General features: G+C 36.5%; 1 protein-coding gene across 1 annotated transcript in view; it reads left to right on the forward strand.

The window, feature by feature from the left end:
• Positions 1-479: 479 nt before the first annotated feature.
• LOC135210048 (NF-kappa-B inhibitor cactus-like) overlaps positions 480-19,779 on the forward strand; it is a 71,701-nt gene continuing 52,401 nt past the window's right edge. The window contains exon 1 of the mRNA XM_064242837.1: positions 480-1,493. Coding sequence (XP_064098907.1) covers positions 1,189-1,493 — 305 coding nt within the window. The 5' untranslated portion in view covers positions 480-1,188. The remainder of the gene's footprint in view (positions 1,494-19,779) is intronic.

Here is a 19,779-nt window from a genome sequence, read left to right on the forward strand (position 1 = left end):
ATAATGATGATGATGATGATGATGATAGTAACAGCTTAAATCCTTCTCACCAATTTTCCCTTGAAAGGACTGGAGCTAAACAGGGCCATTGCCTTCCATTCAGCCATATAGCCGAACGCAGAGAGCGTGTTATGAGAGAACAACTTCCGTGTTATCTACTATTATTTAAAAAACAAACCCGTTTCTCTTCAGTATATATATATATATATATATATCTAGATATATATATATAATATATATATATATATATTTTCTTTTTTGACCTCCAGGTACTGCTAATGCGTGCGTGTGAGTGCGCGTTTGTGGGTGTCATTGTGCATGTAATATATATGAGTCTACCTTGTACGTTCATGCACGAGCATATGCACATCTCATCTATGCGTCTATAAGCGCTGACCGAGGTTGCTGCTGGTGCTGATTCTTCCTGCTGACGCTGACTCGCGCTGCTATCAGCGCTGGAGGAGAACGGCGCCCGGGTTTTGGAAGCCTTCGGATTTCATTTAAACGCCGAGTGCGGACGCAGACGGACGTGTGTGGCGCGACGGCTCAGCGGCTCAGGATCCCACTCACTCAGCAACTTTTGTTTACCGTAGGAAGCTTTCGGCTTCCTGGCGGTGCTGACGCTCCCTCCCTCACTGTCTCTCCCTACCGAACGTCCATGAACACTGGGAAAACTAAGAAAACTCAAATCTCACGTTAGAGGCGGGAAGACTCTTTCGAAAAAAGGACCCCATGGATCGGACAGACTTTCGAGACGTCGAACTCAATCGGAGAAAACTTAACGAGTGGTGTTGTATTGTAAACAAAGCCGTGATTTCTAGACCTATAGATGAACTTAGGCCTTAGTGCTTTTATAGAAAGTGTCGTTACTACATTGCTTTTCTTTTATGAGTTTTGTTTTGAGTGGTGATGATAATACATTACAAGATGGCTGTGATTACATCGATGATAACGCTTCCGTAATTAGGGTGAAACGGTCGAATATAACTTGGGCTCGGTCTAGGCGTGATCAGCAGATATACTTGGCCTATGATGCTTGGTTAGCAGATACGATTATTACACGTGAGGAGAAATAACGAGAAAATAAAGCATCCTAGTCAAGAGGCACCGTTACTACCGTTATTGATTGAAGGAGAAAGACCAAGAGAGAGAGAGAGAGAGAGAAAGAGAGACAGTCGAGTCATCAGAATGTTAGACCGTCAGAACCTATACGCCTCCGGGCTGGCTAGAACGCCCTCCGGAGCGACGGGCCTTCAGCAGAAGTCGAGTGCCTCCGTCGTGTCCTCTTCCGCTTCCTCATCCCTTGCCCCTTCCTCTTCCTCCTCTTCAGGGGCGGCATCTTACTCCTCTTTGCATTCGCTTTCCTCGACCTCTTCGTCTCTGGGCTCCAAGAGGAATGTGGGAGGGAGCGCTGATTCCTCCTCTCCCTCTTTCGCGAATCCTCTTCATCCTGCAGACGCGACCAAGAGGAAAGAGGAAGGCTCCGTTATAGGGTGAGTACCCCTCTTTCATTAAGGAGGGTTATTTTGCTGTTTTTCATTCATTCATTCATTCGTGTATTTTATTCATTCATTAGCGAATAGCGCAAGGGAAAGGGCCCCTAATGTGGTTTCAGTGGCTTAGTGGCATATTGAGTAATGTTTGCAATATATTATTTTATATTTGTGCATTATGAAGCTGTTTATAAGTGTGCCAGCAAGTAAGTGAAAACACGAGGAGTTGTTTGTGTTGTCTAAGACGTGATATTTCTCAAAACTTATAATGCTACGATAAAAAATTTCCATATCAACTCTAGCAAGTCACACTGAATGATTACGTGAATTAACCAACTACAGATCCTTCCATACTAAATTTAGCTATGGCAAACACTTCAAGACTAGTTTTGTCCACTTATTAAGTTGAGTAAAGCCAGAATTTAGATCAAATAAGCTAGCCACTCCTTTTCCACCTTACGTAAGAAGAACTTGAGCAATGAAAAAGTAGGAATTCCTAGAAGGGAGCAAGAGAAAGCTCAGTGTCAGTGGTGTTTTTTTTTTTTTTTTTTTTTTTTTTTTTTTTTTTTTTTTGCTAATCCTGTTTTCTCCATACCTGTACATATCTCTGTCAGGTAAATCATAGGGCAGCGTGTGCATTAGTTCCAGGAAGTGAAGTGAGCAAGGTTTTCCATTTTGCTCGTGCGAAAGTGTTTTTTTTTCTTTTGTCTCTCAAGAGATTCTGATTTTTCCATTTTATTTCTTCGAAGTTCCCGTGAGATTTTTAAATTGAAATAGTTTTTTATGGTGATAAGAATTTTATTTTAGATATGTTTTTTTTAAATATTTTACATTAATATAGATGATTTTATGTTTTTTTGCGATATTAAGGATTTTATTCTATATATTCCGTAGAATTTTCAAATTTATGTTTTTTTTTATAAAATTATCTTTTTAAATTCAGTTCTTTAGGGAAGATTTATTTCCCGTTATCTAGCGTATTAAAACTTCGTCAGAAAGAGTCCAGACATGGCTCTCTCTCTCTCTCTCTCTCTCTCTCTCTCTCTCTCTCTCTCTCTCTCTCTCTCTCATACCGATTCCCGGAAGATGCCGACGGCTTGGGAAAGATCCAGCCAGCTGTGTTCGCTTCCTCGTGGCTCTTCAGTGCCTGTCCGAAATTGATACTCCTCCTCCTCCTCCACCACCACCACAAAAAAAGGATACTAATGATTTGACTCAAGATTCCCACGGGAAAGTTGGCGATTATTATTATTATTATTATTATTATCATTATTATTATTATTATTATTAATATTATTATTATTATTATTATTATTATTATTATTAGTTACTTAATTATATATTATATATTAGAATAGTATATATATATATATATATATATATATATATATAATATTATAATAATATATATAATATATCTTATATATGCATGTATGTATATATATATATATATATATATATATATATATATATATATATATTTATATTTATATATAATGTCTATAATTACTATATATAATATATATATATATATATATATATATATATATATATATATATTATATATATATATATAATGTCATTATAATTAATTATATTTTTTCCTCTTCTTCCTCTTCTTCTTTTTATTATTATTATTATTGTTATTATTTATTATTATTATTATTATATTATTATTATCAATATTCTAATTGTTATCATTATTATTATCATCCACGCATTCAGACAGAACAATGATTTATCTGTCATTGATTTCAAGGTGAGTCGGTGACATGTATGTCGATGGACAGATTCATCACCAACCGCCAAGGACTCTCTCTCTCTCTCCCTCTCTCTCTCTCTCTCTCTCTCTCCATAGTGGGTGGATATTCATTGTATCATTCCCTTGCGCGAAAAACGTGCTATGAATGGATAGCGCTGGTGGCATTGAACTGTTTTCATGGTTGACGTCTCTCTCTCTCAATCTCCGCTCTCTCTCTCTCTCGCCTCTCTCTCTCTCTCTCTCTCTCTCTCTCTCCTCTCTCTCTCTCTCTCTATATATTATATATTATATATATATATATATATATATATATATATATATATATATATATATATATAGTATAGATATAATATATATTATATATATATATATATATATATATATATATATATATATATATATTAAAGGCATAAGCCACGAAGGAAAGATAAACAACGGAGTTTCTGCAAGAAGAGTTTGTCGGCTAAGTAAAGGACGTTGAGTTGAAAGATCTTGCGGAAACTCCGTAGTTTATCTTCCCTTCGTGGCTTATGCCTTTATTTATGGTTTATCACGTTCCAAACTTTCGTGATTCAGTTATACATATATATAATAAATATATATAATAATTATTATATATATATATATCTATTTAATAAATATATTTATAATATATATAATAATTTTGTATATATAACTATATATTATATAGATTTAGTATACATTTTATATGTATATATATATATGGATATATAAAGATATAAAGAATATATATATATATATATATATATATATATATATATATATATATATATATATATATATATTACATATACACTTTTACGGCATAGTTTTTCTGTTATACAGCTTTCGTTAAAAGCAATTGCTTTAGTGGCATCAGTAAGTTTCTTGTAGGTATCTGCATTCCGACGGAGTATCTTCCGATTCTCGTTCGTCAAATTTCTGGTGAAAAATGCGCAACTTCCTTTTTCCATTTATTGAAATTTGGCGCGACAGCTGTTCCGCCTTATGGAATTAGAAGCCAGATTGTATGTAAGTCGGTGGTCGCTTGGTAATGCCATAAGGCGAAACAGCTGCTGCCAAGACAAAATTCAATAAATGGAAGAAGGAAGTCTGCGTATTTTTCACCAAAAACTGACGAACGAGAATCGGGAGAAAAATCTCCGTCGGTATGAAGATACCTGCAAGAAACTTATTGATGCCACTAAATCACTTGCGAGCGTGAAGTTTACGTATATTCACATATATGAAGCCGAAAATCACGTAATATGTAAATAACCATATAATATCCTCATGGGTGCATTGACGAATAATGCCATAAGCAGGTGAAAGCCGAGATCATCAAAAAGGTAGCTATGGAGCGCTTTCGGTTTGAATTAGGCCAGACCACTTATCAGACCACTCACCAGAGTGCTTATCAGACTACTTACTAGACCATTATCAGACCAATTATCAGACTACTTATCAGACAACTTACCCGACCACTTATCAGACCGCTTACAAGACCATGTATCAGAACAATTAACAGAAACTTACCAGACCACTTATCAGAACAATTATCAGACACTTACCAGGCCGCTTACCTGACCACTTATCAGACTGCCTACCAGACCGCTTATCAGACAACTTATCAGACCACTTACCAGACCAATTATCAGACAACTTATCAGACCACTTACCAGACCAATTATCAGACAACTTATCAGACCACTTACCAGAACAATTATTATCAGACAACTTATCAGACCACTTATCAGACCATTTACTAAGCTGCTTACCAGGCCACTTATCGGACCAAATTATCAGACCACTGGTCAGACTGCTTTAACTCGATTCTGCGAGGTGGTCTTCCCCAGGAGATTTGTCAATTTATGCATGAACGTTTTCCCCTGTCAAGGAGCGATAAGTACTACTCTCGAATTTCCCCAAATTCGTCTCCTTTTAGCGCCTCAGTGGCGTGATCGGTATGGTCTAGACCTGCCACCTCGGTGGCCGCGAGATCGATTCTCGGGCATTCCATTGACGTGTGAGAGATGTGTGTTTATGGTGATAGAAGTTCACGCTCGACGTGGTTGGGAAGTCACGGAAAGCCGTTGGTCCCGTTGCTGAATAACCACTGGTTCCATGCAACGTAAAAACACCATACAAACAAAATTCGTCTCCTGGCATCTTGGTGTTATTTTGACACGAGATAGAAAGTAGGGAGTGGGAGGAATGTTTTGTCTAAGGAATCCTTTCCGTCTTACTTTCTCTTCCTGCGCAATGGGTCCGTGTAGGATGACGGTCACGTGAAAATAGCCATTTTGAGGCCATAGGTTCTCGCTGAATAGCTTTTCTTTATCTCTAGCTCCTCTGAAAACTTGATTTTTAAACAGTTTTCTCTTTGTGTGTACCTCCTCCGTAAGCTTTTATATATATGATACATATGTATATGATATTATACATTATATATATATATATATATATATATAATATATATATATATATATATATATATATATATATATATATATATATATGCTTGTGAATATATCCTCTGACGTCAGTGTATAAGTATATATACATCCCATATATAGTTCCATTATCGTTTAGAATCACATACTATATTATAAGGAATAACATTATTCCATATATTAAAAGTCCTCCTCCTCCTCCTCCTCCTCTTCCTTCCTTCTCCTTCTCCTTCTTCTTCTCCTCTCCTCCTCCTCCTCCTCCTCCTCCTCCTCCTCTGACGAAGAATATAGGATGTGCAGAATAGGCCACTGTGGTTTCATCTGAAAGAGAGGTTTGGGGTTTCCCTCAGTGGCCGGAGGGAAGTGTCATGATATTTCCTTTGTAATTTTTATTTTTATTTTTTCAAATTCTTTATTGATTTTATTCGTTTTTCTCATCGTCACAATATTTCCTTTATATTCTTTTGTTTTCATTTTTCATTATTTGTTTCGTTTTTGGGTCATAATATTTTCTATTTTTATTCTATTATTTGTTTTCAAAATTTTATTCGTGTTTTGGGTCATAATATTTTTTTTTTCATAATTTAATTCGGTTTTTGGGTCATAAGATTTCCTTTTTATATTCTAATTATTTTAAGATTTTTCGTTGTTTTTTTGGGGGGGTGGGGGGGTTGATATTTCCTTTTGGTTATATTATTTTTTTTCAATTTTCATAAATTATTAGATATTTTTGGTCAAATTTTGAATTGTAACTGAATTTTAGTTTTTCAAGTGTTGCTCGTGCATTTTGGAAGCGGCCACACTTTACTGAGAGAGAGAGAGAGAGAGAGAGAGAGAGAGAGAGAGGAGAGAGAGAGAGAGTTTCATGCAAGTATGCCTTACGTATACAAGAGTTATCTTTCCTGGATGTTGTGTAAATAACAGACGAATAACACTCTCCCTTGAATGCTTCCTTTCATTCACGCATGCGCCTGGGTTGTCGGACCCAGAGTTATGTGTTTAAGTGCGTTTGTGCTTTTGTCTTCAGGAAATTCTTCTTTTTTTATGACGCACGTAGTGTACGTCAATTTTTTATGACGCAAGTAGTGTACGTCAAGCAGAACCGCAGATGGAACTAGGATCTGACTCGAGGGTGGAACCTGTGACCATATTGGGGGATGGAATAGTTACTGATACTTCGAAAACAATAAGCCACTCACCTGCACGTTTGTGGCGCAGATATAATCACACGTCCTTACTGTGGAGATACTTTTTGAATAATTATGATTGCTTACTGTAAAGCTACTTTTCAAAGAGATGCACAGACACACACTCACACACACACACATACACACACACACACACACACACACACACACACACACATATATATATATATATATTATATATATATATATATATATATATATATATATATGTGTGTGTGTGTGTGTGTGTGTGTGTGATTCATATCACTATTCAACCTGAATCATATACTGTAATATTAAACCGAAGTTCCTTTTAAAAGTCAGAATGGGAAATCCCGCACTCTTATCACCTGTATCCCCCTCCCACCACCCCTTCCCCAGTTGAAATAAAGAAATAACGACTGAATGATAATGCATTCCAGTTCATCTGCATAGACATATTTTAGCATTGCTTGTCACTACCCGGTAAAGGAAATTCACTATTTCATCTCTTGATTTTTCTGGAAAGAAACTGAGGCTTGAGATTACCATTATCATTAATATTTTTATATATTAATACTAGCAGTAGGAGTACATTGAACTACTACCACTTTTACTATTGTGTTGTATATATACAAGCATAGTATCGTAGGCGTACATTGACGTTAGTGTAGAGAGATACAGACCCACAATATGGCAATTGCCAGAAAATCAGCATCCCCAAGGGCCCGTCACTGGACCCAACCAATTCTCTGAACTCTTAGGAAATATCTCTTCTATATCCTTCTGCATCAGTTATCATCCTCTTCCAACGTCATTCCCTACGTCACCGGGAAGATTTCATGATCCACTTCCCCAAGTCAAAACAGTGAAAAAAAAAAAAAAAAAATAAAATTGTTGTGGTTTTCCAAGCAGCCAAAGCTGTGTCCTTTTGAAGGGCTTTCCTGATTTCGAAGACGCAGCATATTTAGAAATATATACACTATATACTTCATCCGGTGGACTGTAGGCATGACTTAAGGTTCTTTGCGGCCTCCCTTCGGCCCCTAGCTGCAACCCCTTTCATTCCTTTTACCATACCTCCTTTCATATTCTCTTTCTTCCACCATACTTTCCACCCTCTCTTAATAATTGTTTCAATATTATTTTGAGCGCTGAATGACGACGTAAATGTTATATTCCAGTTCCTACTTAGAAGTACGTTATTAGCCCATAACAATGCAGATAGACGAGTTCGATTCTCGGCCATTCCATTGCTGAATAACCACTGGTTCCATGCAACGTATAATCATACAAGCAGGCAATGCAGGTAGATCACATAAATATAAATATTGTGATAACCACAATTCTTTTTTAACTTCTCGAATTCTACGCACTTTTTGGAAGCTCTTGATGCTACAGAGCCACGGATCCAGATGCAAGAATATGAAGTCATTCCGATGACCTTAGCAGGATTCGATTCCGCGTTCAGAGTATCGGAAAGAGGTCGCGTTGCCGACCTGTCCGGTAGTTATCCAAATTTACTGTAGGTATTTGTAATATTTATAGTAGATGTTCAAAATAAAAATGGGAGATTGGGTTTCAACAGCACTTGTGATAGGGTATATATGCAACAAGGATATTGCAGTTGTGTGTGTATATATATATATATATATATATATATATATATATATATATTATATATATATATATATATATATATATATATATATATATGGTACACTCATAGGATGAAATATAGACTCATAAGAAATAATGAATAATTACACGATGCAGCTGCGGTTCTGTTCTATGGCCATAAAAATTTTATATAACGCTTTGTGGTTCTTGTAGGGGAAACCAATATGACTTTGGAAGACATGGAAAAGGTATGTAATTATGTAACTGTGGTTGTATGGTGGGAAGATATTTCTTTTCAATAGATTGCAGTGCTGTAGGTATACCTGTGTATATATTTTATATATATATATATATATATATATATATATATATATATATATATATATATATATGAACTAGTAAGTTTATGTATGTTGCACTTGCTTGAATATGCATCCAGTCTTGCTTTCCTTTGCTTGCATACTTACACGCATTTTTTATAGAAAAATCTCTCTCTCTCTCTCTCTCTCTCTCTCTCTCTCTCTCTCTCTCTCTCTCTCTGAATTGTCGCTCCGTAATGATGGCGAAATAAAGTCTGTCTTTGTAGTGACTGGTACCAATATCAGATTAAACCAAATGACCCGAAGGCGCTCGGAATTTCAAGGAAGACCTTTTGTCGTATAATCTTCAGGTGAAATTTTTGATGGCACTTTCGGTCATTAGAATGTTCTTATCGCTTAGTTATCTTTGCACGCAAACAAGCACACATGCACGAAGGCGCGTCAGAATATAAGAAGAAGGATACGCTTGAATCTACGGCGAATCAGAGATTTTTTTTGGGGGGAGGCTCCTGATTGGGGGTGTGTGGGTGTTGGGAAAACTGGGAATCAGGTCGTACCAGGCGCCGATTTCATTCGTGTGAGCAAAGCTTTTTTTATTTTTTTATTTATTTTATTTTATTTTATTTATACTTTCAAAGCCATTGTTATGAATGGGGATTTTCGAAAATCTGGTTATGTCCTAAGAGAGCTCTGTGTATTTGAAAGTTGTATATGTTGTTTAATTTCATTGTCAGTATATTTCATAATTCGTAATTGTTACTTAAAATTTTATATATATTTCATAAGTCTTTGTATTCCTCTGTATTCAAGAATTGACGCAGCAAATAATTTCTTATATATTTTATAGTTATAATTTGTTTTATTTCATAATTGTTTGTATTCATTTCTGTATTCAAGAAACGACGAAGCAAATAAATTGTTTTTATATTTCATAACTATTCATCAGAGTTTAATTAATAAATTATCTTTTTGTTTGAATTTGATTACGGTGAAATTTACTCCACGTCCATCACAGAGAAGATCTTTCGAAGCTCTGTCATGATTAACTAGAAGGTAGAAGATCTATTTGTCTTGACTGGAATTACGAGTACTTCAGTTTTTGGTCTGTTTTCCGATGTCTTCTATCTTCCTCATATACCTCACACCACTCTCCCTCACCCCTGCTCCTCCTCCTCCTCCTCCGTCTCCTCCAGTTCTACCAATTCAAGATGGCGTTGGTTCTACCCACCAGAACCAGACGCATGGGAGGGAAGTTTAACTAACACCTAACAACGTGAGAGCGAGTAGACTAACGTCTCTCCTCTCTCTCTCTCTCTCTCTCTCGTCCATTTCTACCCAGCAGAACCAGACTCATGGAAGGGAAGTGTAAATTGTACCCAACAGCGTGAGAGCTAGAAGACTAACGCTCTCTCTCTCTCTCTCTCTCTCTCTCTCTCTCTCTCTCTCTCTCTCTTAGCTGCTTTGTGGGATTTCCCCTCTATTTGGAATCTCACATTTACCGGTGAGCGAAAGAAGAAGAAAAAACTAAAGTTCACTTGCGATTTTTTTTTTTCGATTTGTCTTCTTGTTTCCAGCGGTTGAATTTGGCTGGATGTGTGTGTTTGTGTGTGTGTGTCCAATTCTTAATTTGTAGGCTGAGTTAAATTGCTGTAGTAGGGTACTGTCAATTCTTGTAGTTTTTCATTCTATTTATATATGTAATCATGTAAATAGTAGTATGCATGACTATTAAAATTGCTGTCAGTTTATTCATCAAACTCATAGGTTAATTTCCATCACTCATACCCTTTTAAGTCGTTCTGCTTATATAAATATATTGCATTTTTCCCTTGGCCAACTTTCCGGTAGGGGCTAATGCCTTCAGTGCACCTCATGCGGTGCACTGTAGGCATTACTTGAGATTCTTTGCAGCGTCCCTACTCTCAGTTTCCGTAGGCCTTTGGCCTTAGCTCTACTTTCCTTACATTCCTGTTCCTTCCTGTCCTTTGCCTCTTTTAACTTTAGTATGTCAGCACAAGGAGGGTTAGATATCCTTAACCACCACCTTTGTAATGTCTCGGTTACACCCCTTTTTCCGGCCTTCGGAAGGTCCGTCCGTCCGTCTACCCTTGGGTGACGAAATGTGGCTCCCGGCTGAGTTCAAAGGACTGACCTGTAGCCGACATTTTTTTGCCTTACGCACACACACACACACACACTCATATATATATATATATATATATATATATATATATATATATATATATATATATTATATATAATATATGTATATGTATATATATATATGTTTGTTTAACTGAATCACGAAAGTTTGGAACGTGATAATTACATAAATAAAGGTATAAGCCACGAAGTCAGTCTGCCAGGTAAAGGACATTGAGTCGAAAGATCTTGGAGCTACTCCAGTGTTTCACTTTCCTGTGTGGCTTATGTATATATATATATATATATTATATATATATATATATATATATATATATATATAATACATACATATATATATATAAAAAAACATACATACATACATACATACATACATACATACCTATATATATATATATATATTATATATATATATATATATACATACATACATATATATAATATATTTATATATATATATATATATATATATTTATATTATTTATTATATATGTATAAATGTTTGTGTAAGTATATATATATATAATATATATCTATATATATATATATGCTATATATATATACAATATATATACATACACATATATACTCCCATATCCTTCGGAGGTGAAGCCCTGAATATATCGAGTACTCATGATTCCCTTTTAGACTCAACATAGCAAATCTGAGAATATTTGACAACAGCTATAAGGCTCCTAATGTCTACAGAATAATAGTATTAATGCCACTGCTATCAGATCTTTTATCCTAAGAGCTTTCTTAATACAATTTGCGTCGTGTTGATGTTGGCAGCTCCACTGAATCTTGAATATGATTGAAAACTACACAAAACTTGGTGTTTTAAAGCTGTGATTAAGCTTTAGACCGAAGCTGGAAGATACCATGGCTACAAATCTCCCATAAGCTTGACTTCAGCATGAAACATCCATCGATGACTTCAGTTCCTTCTTCCTAAGTGGTAGCGCGTGCTACTTACTTTGCGGAATATTGATATCCGCTACTTTAGTTTTCCTAACTTTTCGTGGTTGTTTAATCTATGTGTATTACTTTCATGCTGTTTTGTTTTTTTTCTTTTTTTCAATGGAAGCTTGATTGTGCGATAGTGGCATCTGAAACATATTCCTGCTTCAGTATTTATTCATAAGTTTAGTGTCGAAAATGATTGAAAAACTTCCTCTGTGGCTCACTTTGTATTGCGTTCCCATGACCCATAATTATGCTGCAATTTGGCTGAATAATCATCTGGCATTGAGAACCGACTGCCTGTGAGGAGAGCTCATCCCTTATTGGGTAAAGATTTTTTTAGCAATCAGTGATTGGCTAATTTGAAATCTGACTGTTGGGTTTCTGGTTATTACCGGTTAGAGCAGCCTTGGCCTTTTTTAGGAGTTGTGAAATTGGTTTTTGCATCTGAAAAGGTTGTATTTTAGTTGATTTGAATTTTACGTGCCAATATATGAATTTTCATATTTGGGCAAGAGTTGTTGCAGGTAATACTGTATTAAACTATACATTATTTTTTTAATGTGTAAATAAAACGCAATGACTAAGATCCTCTCATGAAAATAAAAAGGCCATAAGAATACTTTTGCCATTTATTATAAAGCCATATTCAGTATCCAGAAGACGACTTTATTATAATAATCGAAAGTTTTGTTGCTCATTTTATATTCAAGTGAGGATCTCCCATTAACTGTATAATATACAAATGGCATTACTTGAACAATTTTATGAATGTACAGTTATTTATATACGTTATGCAAATGCATTTCTTTACGGATATGTCAATTAAGGGATATGAATGGAATATAAATTTTGGTCCAAAGGCCCAGCGTTGGTGGGGCCTATGAGGTCATTCAGAGCTGAAAGGATATTGAGAATGAAAAGGTTTTTATTAAAGGGTTATTAGGAAGATAACCTCGCAGTTACGCTCTGAAACAATTATTAGGAGAGGACTGAGGAAAGTAAGATGAAGAAAGAGAAAAGAAAAGTAGGTACAGTAAAATGAATGAGAGGGGTTGCAGCTACGGGCCTAAGGGACATCTCAACGAACCAAAAGTAATGCCCACAGTACACCTTACGAGGAATATGTCAATTACAAAGCTGTGAAAAATATACGACCACCAAGCTGCCCGGACCTGAAAAAACCAGCACAGTCACGAGAACTCCTCTGATACGTCCAGAAAAAAAAAAAATGTGTGTCATTACCAATTCTGATTATGAACGAACGGAGGTCAGGAAACCAATTGTGATCACGCCACTGAAAAGTGTTGCCTTTGTGTTTCTCGTATGGCAACTGTGGGATTTCCCGGGAGAAACAGAGATCTTTTCTTTGTGGAGAAGAAGCTGTCGATAAGGCTCGTATCGTAGAAGAAGAAGAAGAAGAAGGAGAAGGAGAAGGGAATGAGTGTTGCTGATTTGCTGGTGGCGTTACGTAATTTGGTGGTGATTAGAGATGAAGGTTTTGTACGTGTGTGCGTTTTTCGATATTAGTTTTTTTTTCTTGTTTTTAATTCGAAATACTGGGGAGTGTCCTTTGTTTTGCTACTGTGACACACACACACACACACACACACACATATATATATATATATATATATATATATATATATTATATATACATATATATGTATATACATATATGTGTGTGTATGTATATGTATATATAAAAACTCCAATATATATATATATACATATATATATATATATATAGATATATATATATATATATATATATATATATATATATATATATATATATATATATATATATAACTCCAGTTGTATCATACTCCCACCACGCATGCAAGCGTCACAATCACATACAAAGATACACATTCAAATTCAACGCACATTTAAAAGCAAAAATCTATTTATTGCACACCTTATCTGTGTGCATCGACCCGGGAAAGTTCAGGACGTCACATCGCATCGATAATATTTCTATTCACTTCGTCACTCTTATCTCCAAACGGAATTCCCACGCGTCTTGATTGCGCATGCGCCGCCGCCGCCGCCGCCGCCGCCCCTGCTGCTTCTGCGCTCGTTTTATGACGTGATAAGAGAGATGGAAGATAAGCGTTATCCTTGACGATAAGGTTGTGAACCTTGAGATAAGGGTAATAATTTGTTCGAGTGTGGTTTTATTGCCGTGATAAAGTTGATAGCGGCGCGGCTTCGTAATAGAAGGATTTGATCTCTCTCTCTCTCTCTCTCTCTCTCGTGTATTCCAAGTATCTCGTTAGAATTTTAGTTTCGTAAGGTTGAGATATCTCTTTCTCTCTCGTAATGATGGTATCTACTTAGCTTCATGAAATCAGGATTCTCTCTCTCTCTCTCTCTCTCTCTCTCTCTCTCTCTCTCTCTCTCTCTCTCTCATTATGAAACTTCTTTTAAATCATGAAATTACTCAATGTTTTCGATGACTGTTTTTGTTCTTTGGATAAACCGTCACAGTTTTTTTTTCTTTCATTTCTCATTTGAGAACACGAATTGTTTTTAGTTATGAGGAAATAACTTCATAGATAAAACTCACTTTTTTCACTAATAATAATAATAATAATAATAATAGTAATAATAATAATAATAATAATAATAATAATAATAATAATAATAATAATAATAAGTCACCATTTTCTGAATCCTCGCCTGGGAAAGCCCCACCAAGTTAATAATAAGTCATTGCCACACAGCATCATATCATTTATTTATTCGTCCCCGCACCTCACTCATGGCCTTGTTGACGCCGTGACGTCACGCGTCCCGCAGGATGTAGCACAGTGGCCTACGTACTTCCACAATACCTTTCCAATATCACACCGTCCCGCCTGTAATTAGCATAAGCCGCGTCTCTCGATGTGCGGGCGGGTTTTCCCAGGTGAGCCTCGGAGAAAGGGCGTTTAGAAAGCACGTCACCTGGAAAGGCGTCTGTCCTCTGGCGCAAGGTGAAAGTAGTACGCACACACACGAACAAATATGCACACATACGTATACACGTGTGTGTGTGTTGTGAGCGCCCCCATTCGGGTTAGTGTGGAGGAATGTAATGTTTGTTTAGTTTGTTTGTGACTTAAATCTGTTATGTAATATAACGTATAATGTTTGTGGTTATAAGTGGTTAAGGTTTATTGTTTGTGTGCACATAAATTTGAGTACTTTCTCTCTTATGTTTAGGGCTCAGTTTAGATATAGAGAAGCGGCATATTGTGTAGGAGAGAGAGAGAGAGAGAGAGAGAGAGAGAGAGAGATATTACTGGACAGAAAATGACTATAACGGTAAGCCACCCACCCACCTTATCCACCAAGCGAACCTAAGGCGATAGAATGTTTTTTTTTTTTTTTTTTTTTTTTTTTTTTTTGTGAGGAGGGGAGTGGCCCTGGGAAGGTATGACCCTGACACGAATAAGTCGTTAAATCATATACTGTGCGTGACATAACGTCTTGTTTTTGTTATCGCAACGTTGATAATGAGTACTTGGTACAGCATTGGTATTTTCCAATGAAGTGCCCGTTGACTGCGCATATGCGCAGGCGCGCTTTGGATTTGGAGCACTCGTGCGAAGGTTCTCTCTCTCTCTCTCTCTCCTCTCTCTCTCTCTCTCTCTCTCTCTCTTCAAGTACATGTATATATACAAAAATATACTAATATATATATATATGATATATATGTATGTGCAACTGAATGCAAAATATGATAATTTAGGATAATTTGCCAATTGATTGCATTTCCTTATCGCTTATGTTTGAATCCCTTTCCATATTCTCATGAATATGCTTATCTTATCGTAAAAAATTTATTTAGTCCTTGCATGCAACTTGCACGCCTATATAAAATTTTAATGCAGTAGCAACAACACATATACGTATGTATACTATATATCATATATATATATATATATATATATATATATATATATATATATATAAGTATGTATATATGCCACAATGCCCATATAACTTATTGAATTCTTTGCTCAAGAAGTTAAGAGAGGGTATTGTGGCTATTATAGTTGCATATGTATCTGTAAAAAAAGTGACCAGTAGATCCTACATATTATGTATATATATATATATATATATATATATATATATATATATGTGTGTGTGTGTGTGTGTGTGTGTGTGTGTGTGTGTGTGTGTGTGTGTGTGTGAATAACTTGATCACGAAGTATATAAAACATGATGCTATGTATAAATAAAGGTTTTTTGCCACGAAGGAAAAAATGAAAAAGCGAGATAGCCGAGTACTTTTGGTCCTGTTCGGACCCTTTACTGAACAGTAAAGGGTCCGAACAGGACCGAAAGTACTCAGCTATCTCGTTTATATAAAACATAGACTGCAAACAAGAGACAAATTATAGTAATATTCCACCGTCATAATATTTCTTTTCTTATGTACAAAGAAACATTTCCCCAGTAGTCAGACCATAATTAGACTTCAGAAGCATTTCCTTCATTCCAGGGTAAGATGTGCTTTACCTACGGGGAAATTAAATGATTCTCTTTTCCTCCTGCCAATCCCTCTAAAAGGGGAAACGCCAATAAACATCATAAAACAGGGGAGAGAAGATAACACGATCTCTTTTACGACCGTAGTGGGATACAGTATTTTACTCGTAGTTGATATTGCCGTCAGTGCTGCCTACATTACTTAAGGTCCTTTGCAGCGTCCCTTAGGCCCCTAGCTACAACCCATTTCATTCCTTTTACTCTGCCTCCGTTCATATTCTCTTTCTTCCATCTTACTTTTCTCAGCCTTCTAATAACAATTTTTCGTATTGCAACTCCAGAAGGTTTTCCTCTTGTTAAACTTTTCAAACCTCTTACTCTCAATTGTCCTTTCGGTGATGAATGATCTCATAGGTCCCAGCGCTTGGCCTTTGGCCTAAATTGCATATTATTGTACTGTTCCCCCTTCTCTCTCTGTAGAGTGTCTTCTATCTCTTACGGTTCCTCATTCTACCACGTGGAAGATCCAGAGGCCAGGTCATTTCAAGTTACAGTTAATGGAATAGAGATCGAATACCACGACAAACAGGAAGACCTTCCCCAGTGAATCATTCAGGATGACGTGCAGTATTTGCTCCTTCCTATTTCTAACCCGTTTCTGACGTGGGAGGGTACGGAAGCTGTGGGTACAAAAGTCCCAACATTTGGTAAACATTTGCTGTCTTTGAACTGGGCTCTTAATGAAGGCGGAAGGAAATGTGTAAACCATCTCTCTCTCTCTCTCTCTCTCTCTCTCTCTCTCTCTCTCTCTCTCTCTCTCTCTAACAAAAAATGCACATTTAAGTGAAGACTCAGGGAACAACATCCAAAGTTATATTTACTTAAACTTAGAATAAAAACAAAAATCTGTGATTTGACTCGAGTGATCTCGTACGTACACACTGACTTGAACCCACTTTTTTATTTGAACCCACTTAACCTACTTTTCTGACTTGAACCCACTTAACCCACGTTTCGGACTTGAACCCTCTTAACCAACTTGTTTATTTGAACCCACTTAACCCACTTTTTTTATTTGAACCCACATAACCCTCTTTTCTGAGTTGATCCCACTTAACCCACTTTTTATTTGAACCCACTTTTCTAGCTTGAACCCACTTAACCCACTTTTCTGACTCGGTGAAGAAAGATTCTTGTATCCCATTAAGTCAATTTGTCCTGTGATCCATTTTTTTAAAAAGATTTCTTCAACGACCTTCATCCCGATAAGGAGAGGGAACAGTTGCTTGTGTGATATCAGTGAAACTCAGAAAAGAGAGAGAGAGAGAGAGAGAGAGAGAGAGAGAGAGAGAGAGAGAGAGGAGAATGAAGGTTGGTTGAGCCCTAGTTGTTATGAAGAGGAAAGTGAAAGGTGAATCGGTGAAAAAGGAAGTTGTCTATTGTTTCATAATATGAAGTACGGTACACAGTGGCTTAATTGAAAGGCCCTTTCCAGCAGAACTACTTGAAGGGCCTTGTGATTGGGTTTTGACTTTATTGTGATCCGACAACGATTCCTCGAATGAAAAGGAATGTTTCATCGCATATTCTCGCCGTTCAGAACTCCTACGAGCCTGAAACATCAATTGCTTTTGCAGTAACCTCGGGATCCTCGTAATTTCAGCGCCTCGGTGGCGTGGTTGGTATGGTCTTTGCCTGCCACCTCGGTGGCCGCGAGTTCGATTCTCTGGCATTCCATTGAGGGGTCGGAGATGTGTATTTCTAGTGATAGAAGTTCACTCTCAACGTGGTTCGGAGGTCACGTCAAGTCGTTGGTCCCGTTGCTGAATAACCGCTGGTTCCATGCAACATAAAAACCCCTTACAAACACAAAGAAAAATAAACAATCCTCGTAATTTCGAATTGGTCAACGTGACCTCATTCTGATATACCGAATGCAAGTTCGAATCTGTATCCGTACGTCAGAATGTCTTCATTTCGTTTTCATTTAGGTCTTAGACTTCGTAGTGACGGGCGTATCCAAAAAGTGTGAGTAAATTGAGAAGTAATTTAAGGTGTTGCGATTATTGCAATGACATACGTATCAGGTATAAAAGGGAGCAGTATGTTTTCTATAAATAAGAATGGCTTTTATTGAAGATTATTCAAACTTGTGCAACATATTCAATGCAACAGTCCAAAATTGTGAAAGTTGAGTGAAGCCAGCCTGACCGACTGACATGCAAATGAAATTACTTAAAGACATCCTTCTAAGGGTTGCAAAGTCATCCTTGGAATCGATTCTCCTATCAGCTCAAACCAGTGGACTCTCTTTAGCCACAAGACGAAATGATTCAGGGATGCTTGCAGCAATAACGGCCACACCAACCTCTGAAAGTTGATTGCCATTTTTAGTTTTCTGTAAAAGAAAAACATTGAGATGGCTATTTGTCTGTCCGTCCTCAGATCATAAAAACTACTGAGGCTAGAGGGCTGCAAATTGGTATGTTGATCATCCACCTTCCAGTCACCAAACATACCAAATTGCAGCCCTCAAGCCTCGGTAATTTTGATCTTATATAAGGTCAAAGCTAGATGTGCTCGCCAGAGGTGCCAACAACACAGGCCACCACCGGGCCGTGGTTGAAATTTTCATGGGCCGCGGCTGAGAGGAGAGTTTCATGGGCCGTGACTGAGAGTTTCATACAGCATTATACGCTGTACAGAAAATTCTATTTTGTTCTTGTTAAAAGTAGTTTTCCACCAAAAATCATTCGACCCTGGGTACTCGATATATCCTGCAGTGAGATGACTGACTGTCCAAAAATATAAAAATTAGATACATGGTTTGTACAAAGGTTGAGATCAATAGAATCTAAGTGGTATATGCTCTTAGGAATGCATTGATTGTATAATATTGCGTGGTTTGAAGATAAATTATTTGTATAGATTATATTTTTGTCAAATTCTTTATATGTAGAAATATATAGGAATTGATATTTGGCTGACTTAAAGTTAGTCTTGCTTTGTTTGAACGTGATACGATAAAGTACATCCAAGCAGCCTTAAAAATTTATCAACATCCTATGAAAATTCAGGAAAACTCTCTCTCTCTCTCTCTCTTCTCTCTCTCTCCTCTCTCTCTCTCTCTCTCTCTCTCGTCATCTCCACCTTGACACCATTCAATAGATGACGTGCTGCATATTGACATTGCCAAACCTATTAGCTTTTAATTAGAGTGCAATATATATATAATATATAAATATTATATATATACTATAATATATATGTATATACACTATATATTATTTAAAGAAGTAAAAATTTCAATGGAAATGCCAGAGCAGTAGGCTCCAGGATTTGTCTTCCAATAAA

This window comes from Macrobrachium nipponense, chromosome 39 (assembly GCF_015104395.2).
Source record: "Macrobrachium nipponense isolate FS-2020 chromosome 39, ASM1510439v2, whole genome shotgun sequence".
Classification (NCBI taxonomy): domain Eukaryota; kingdom Metazoa; phylum Arthropoda; class Malacostraca; order Decapoda; family Palaemonidae; genus Macrobrachium; species Macrobrachium nipponense.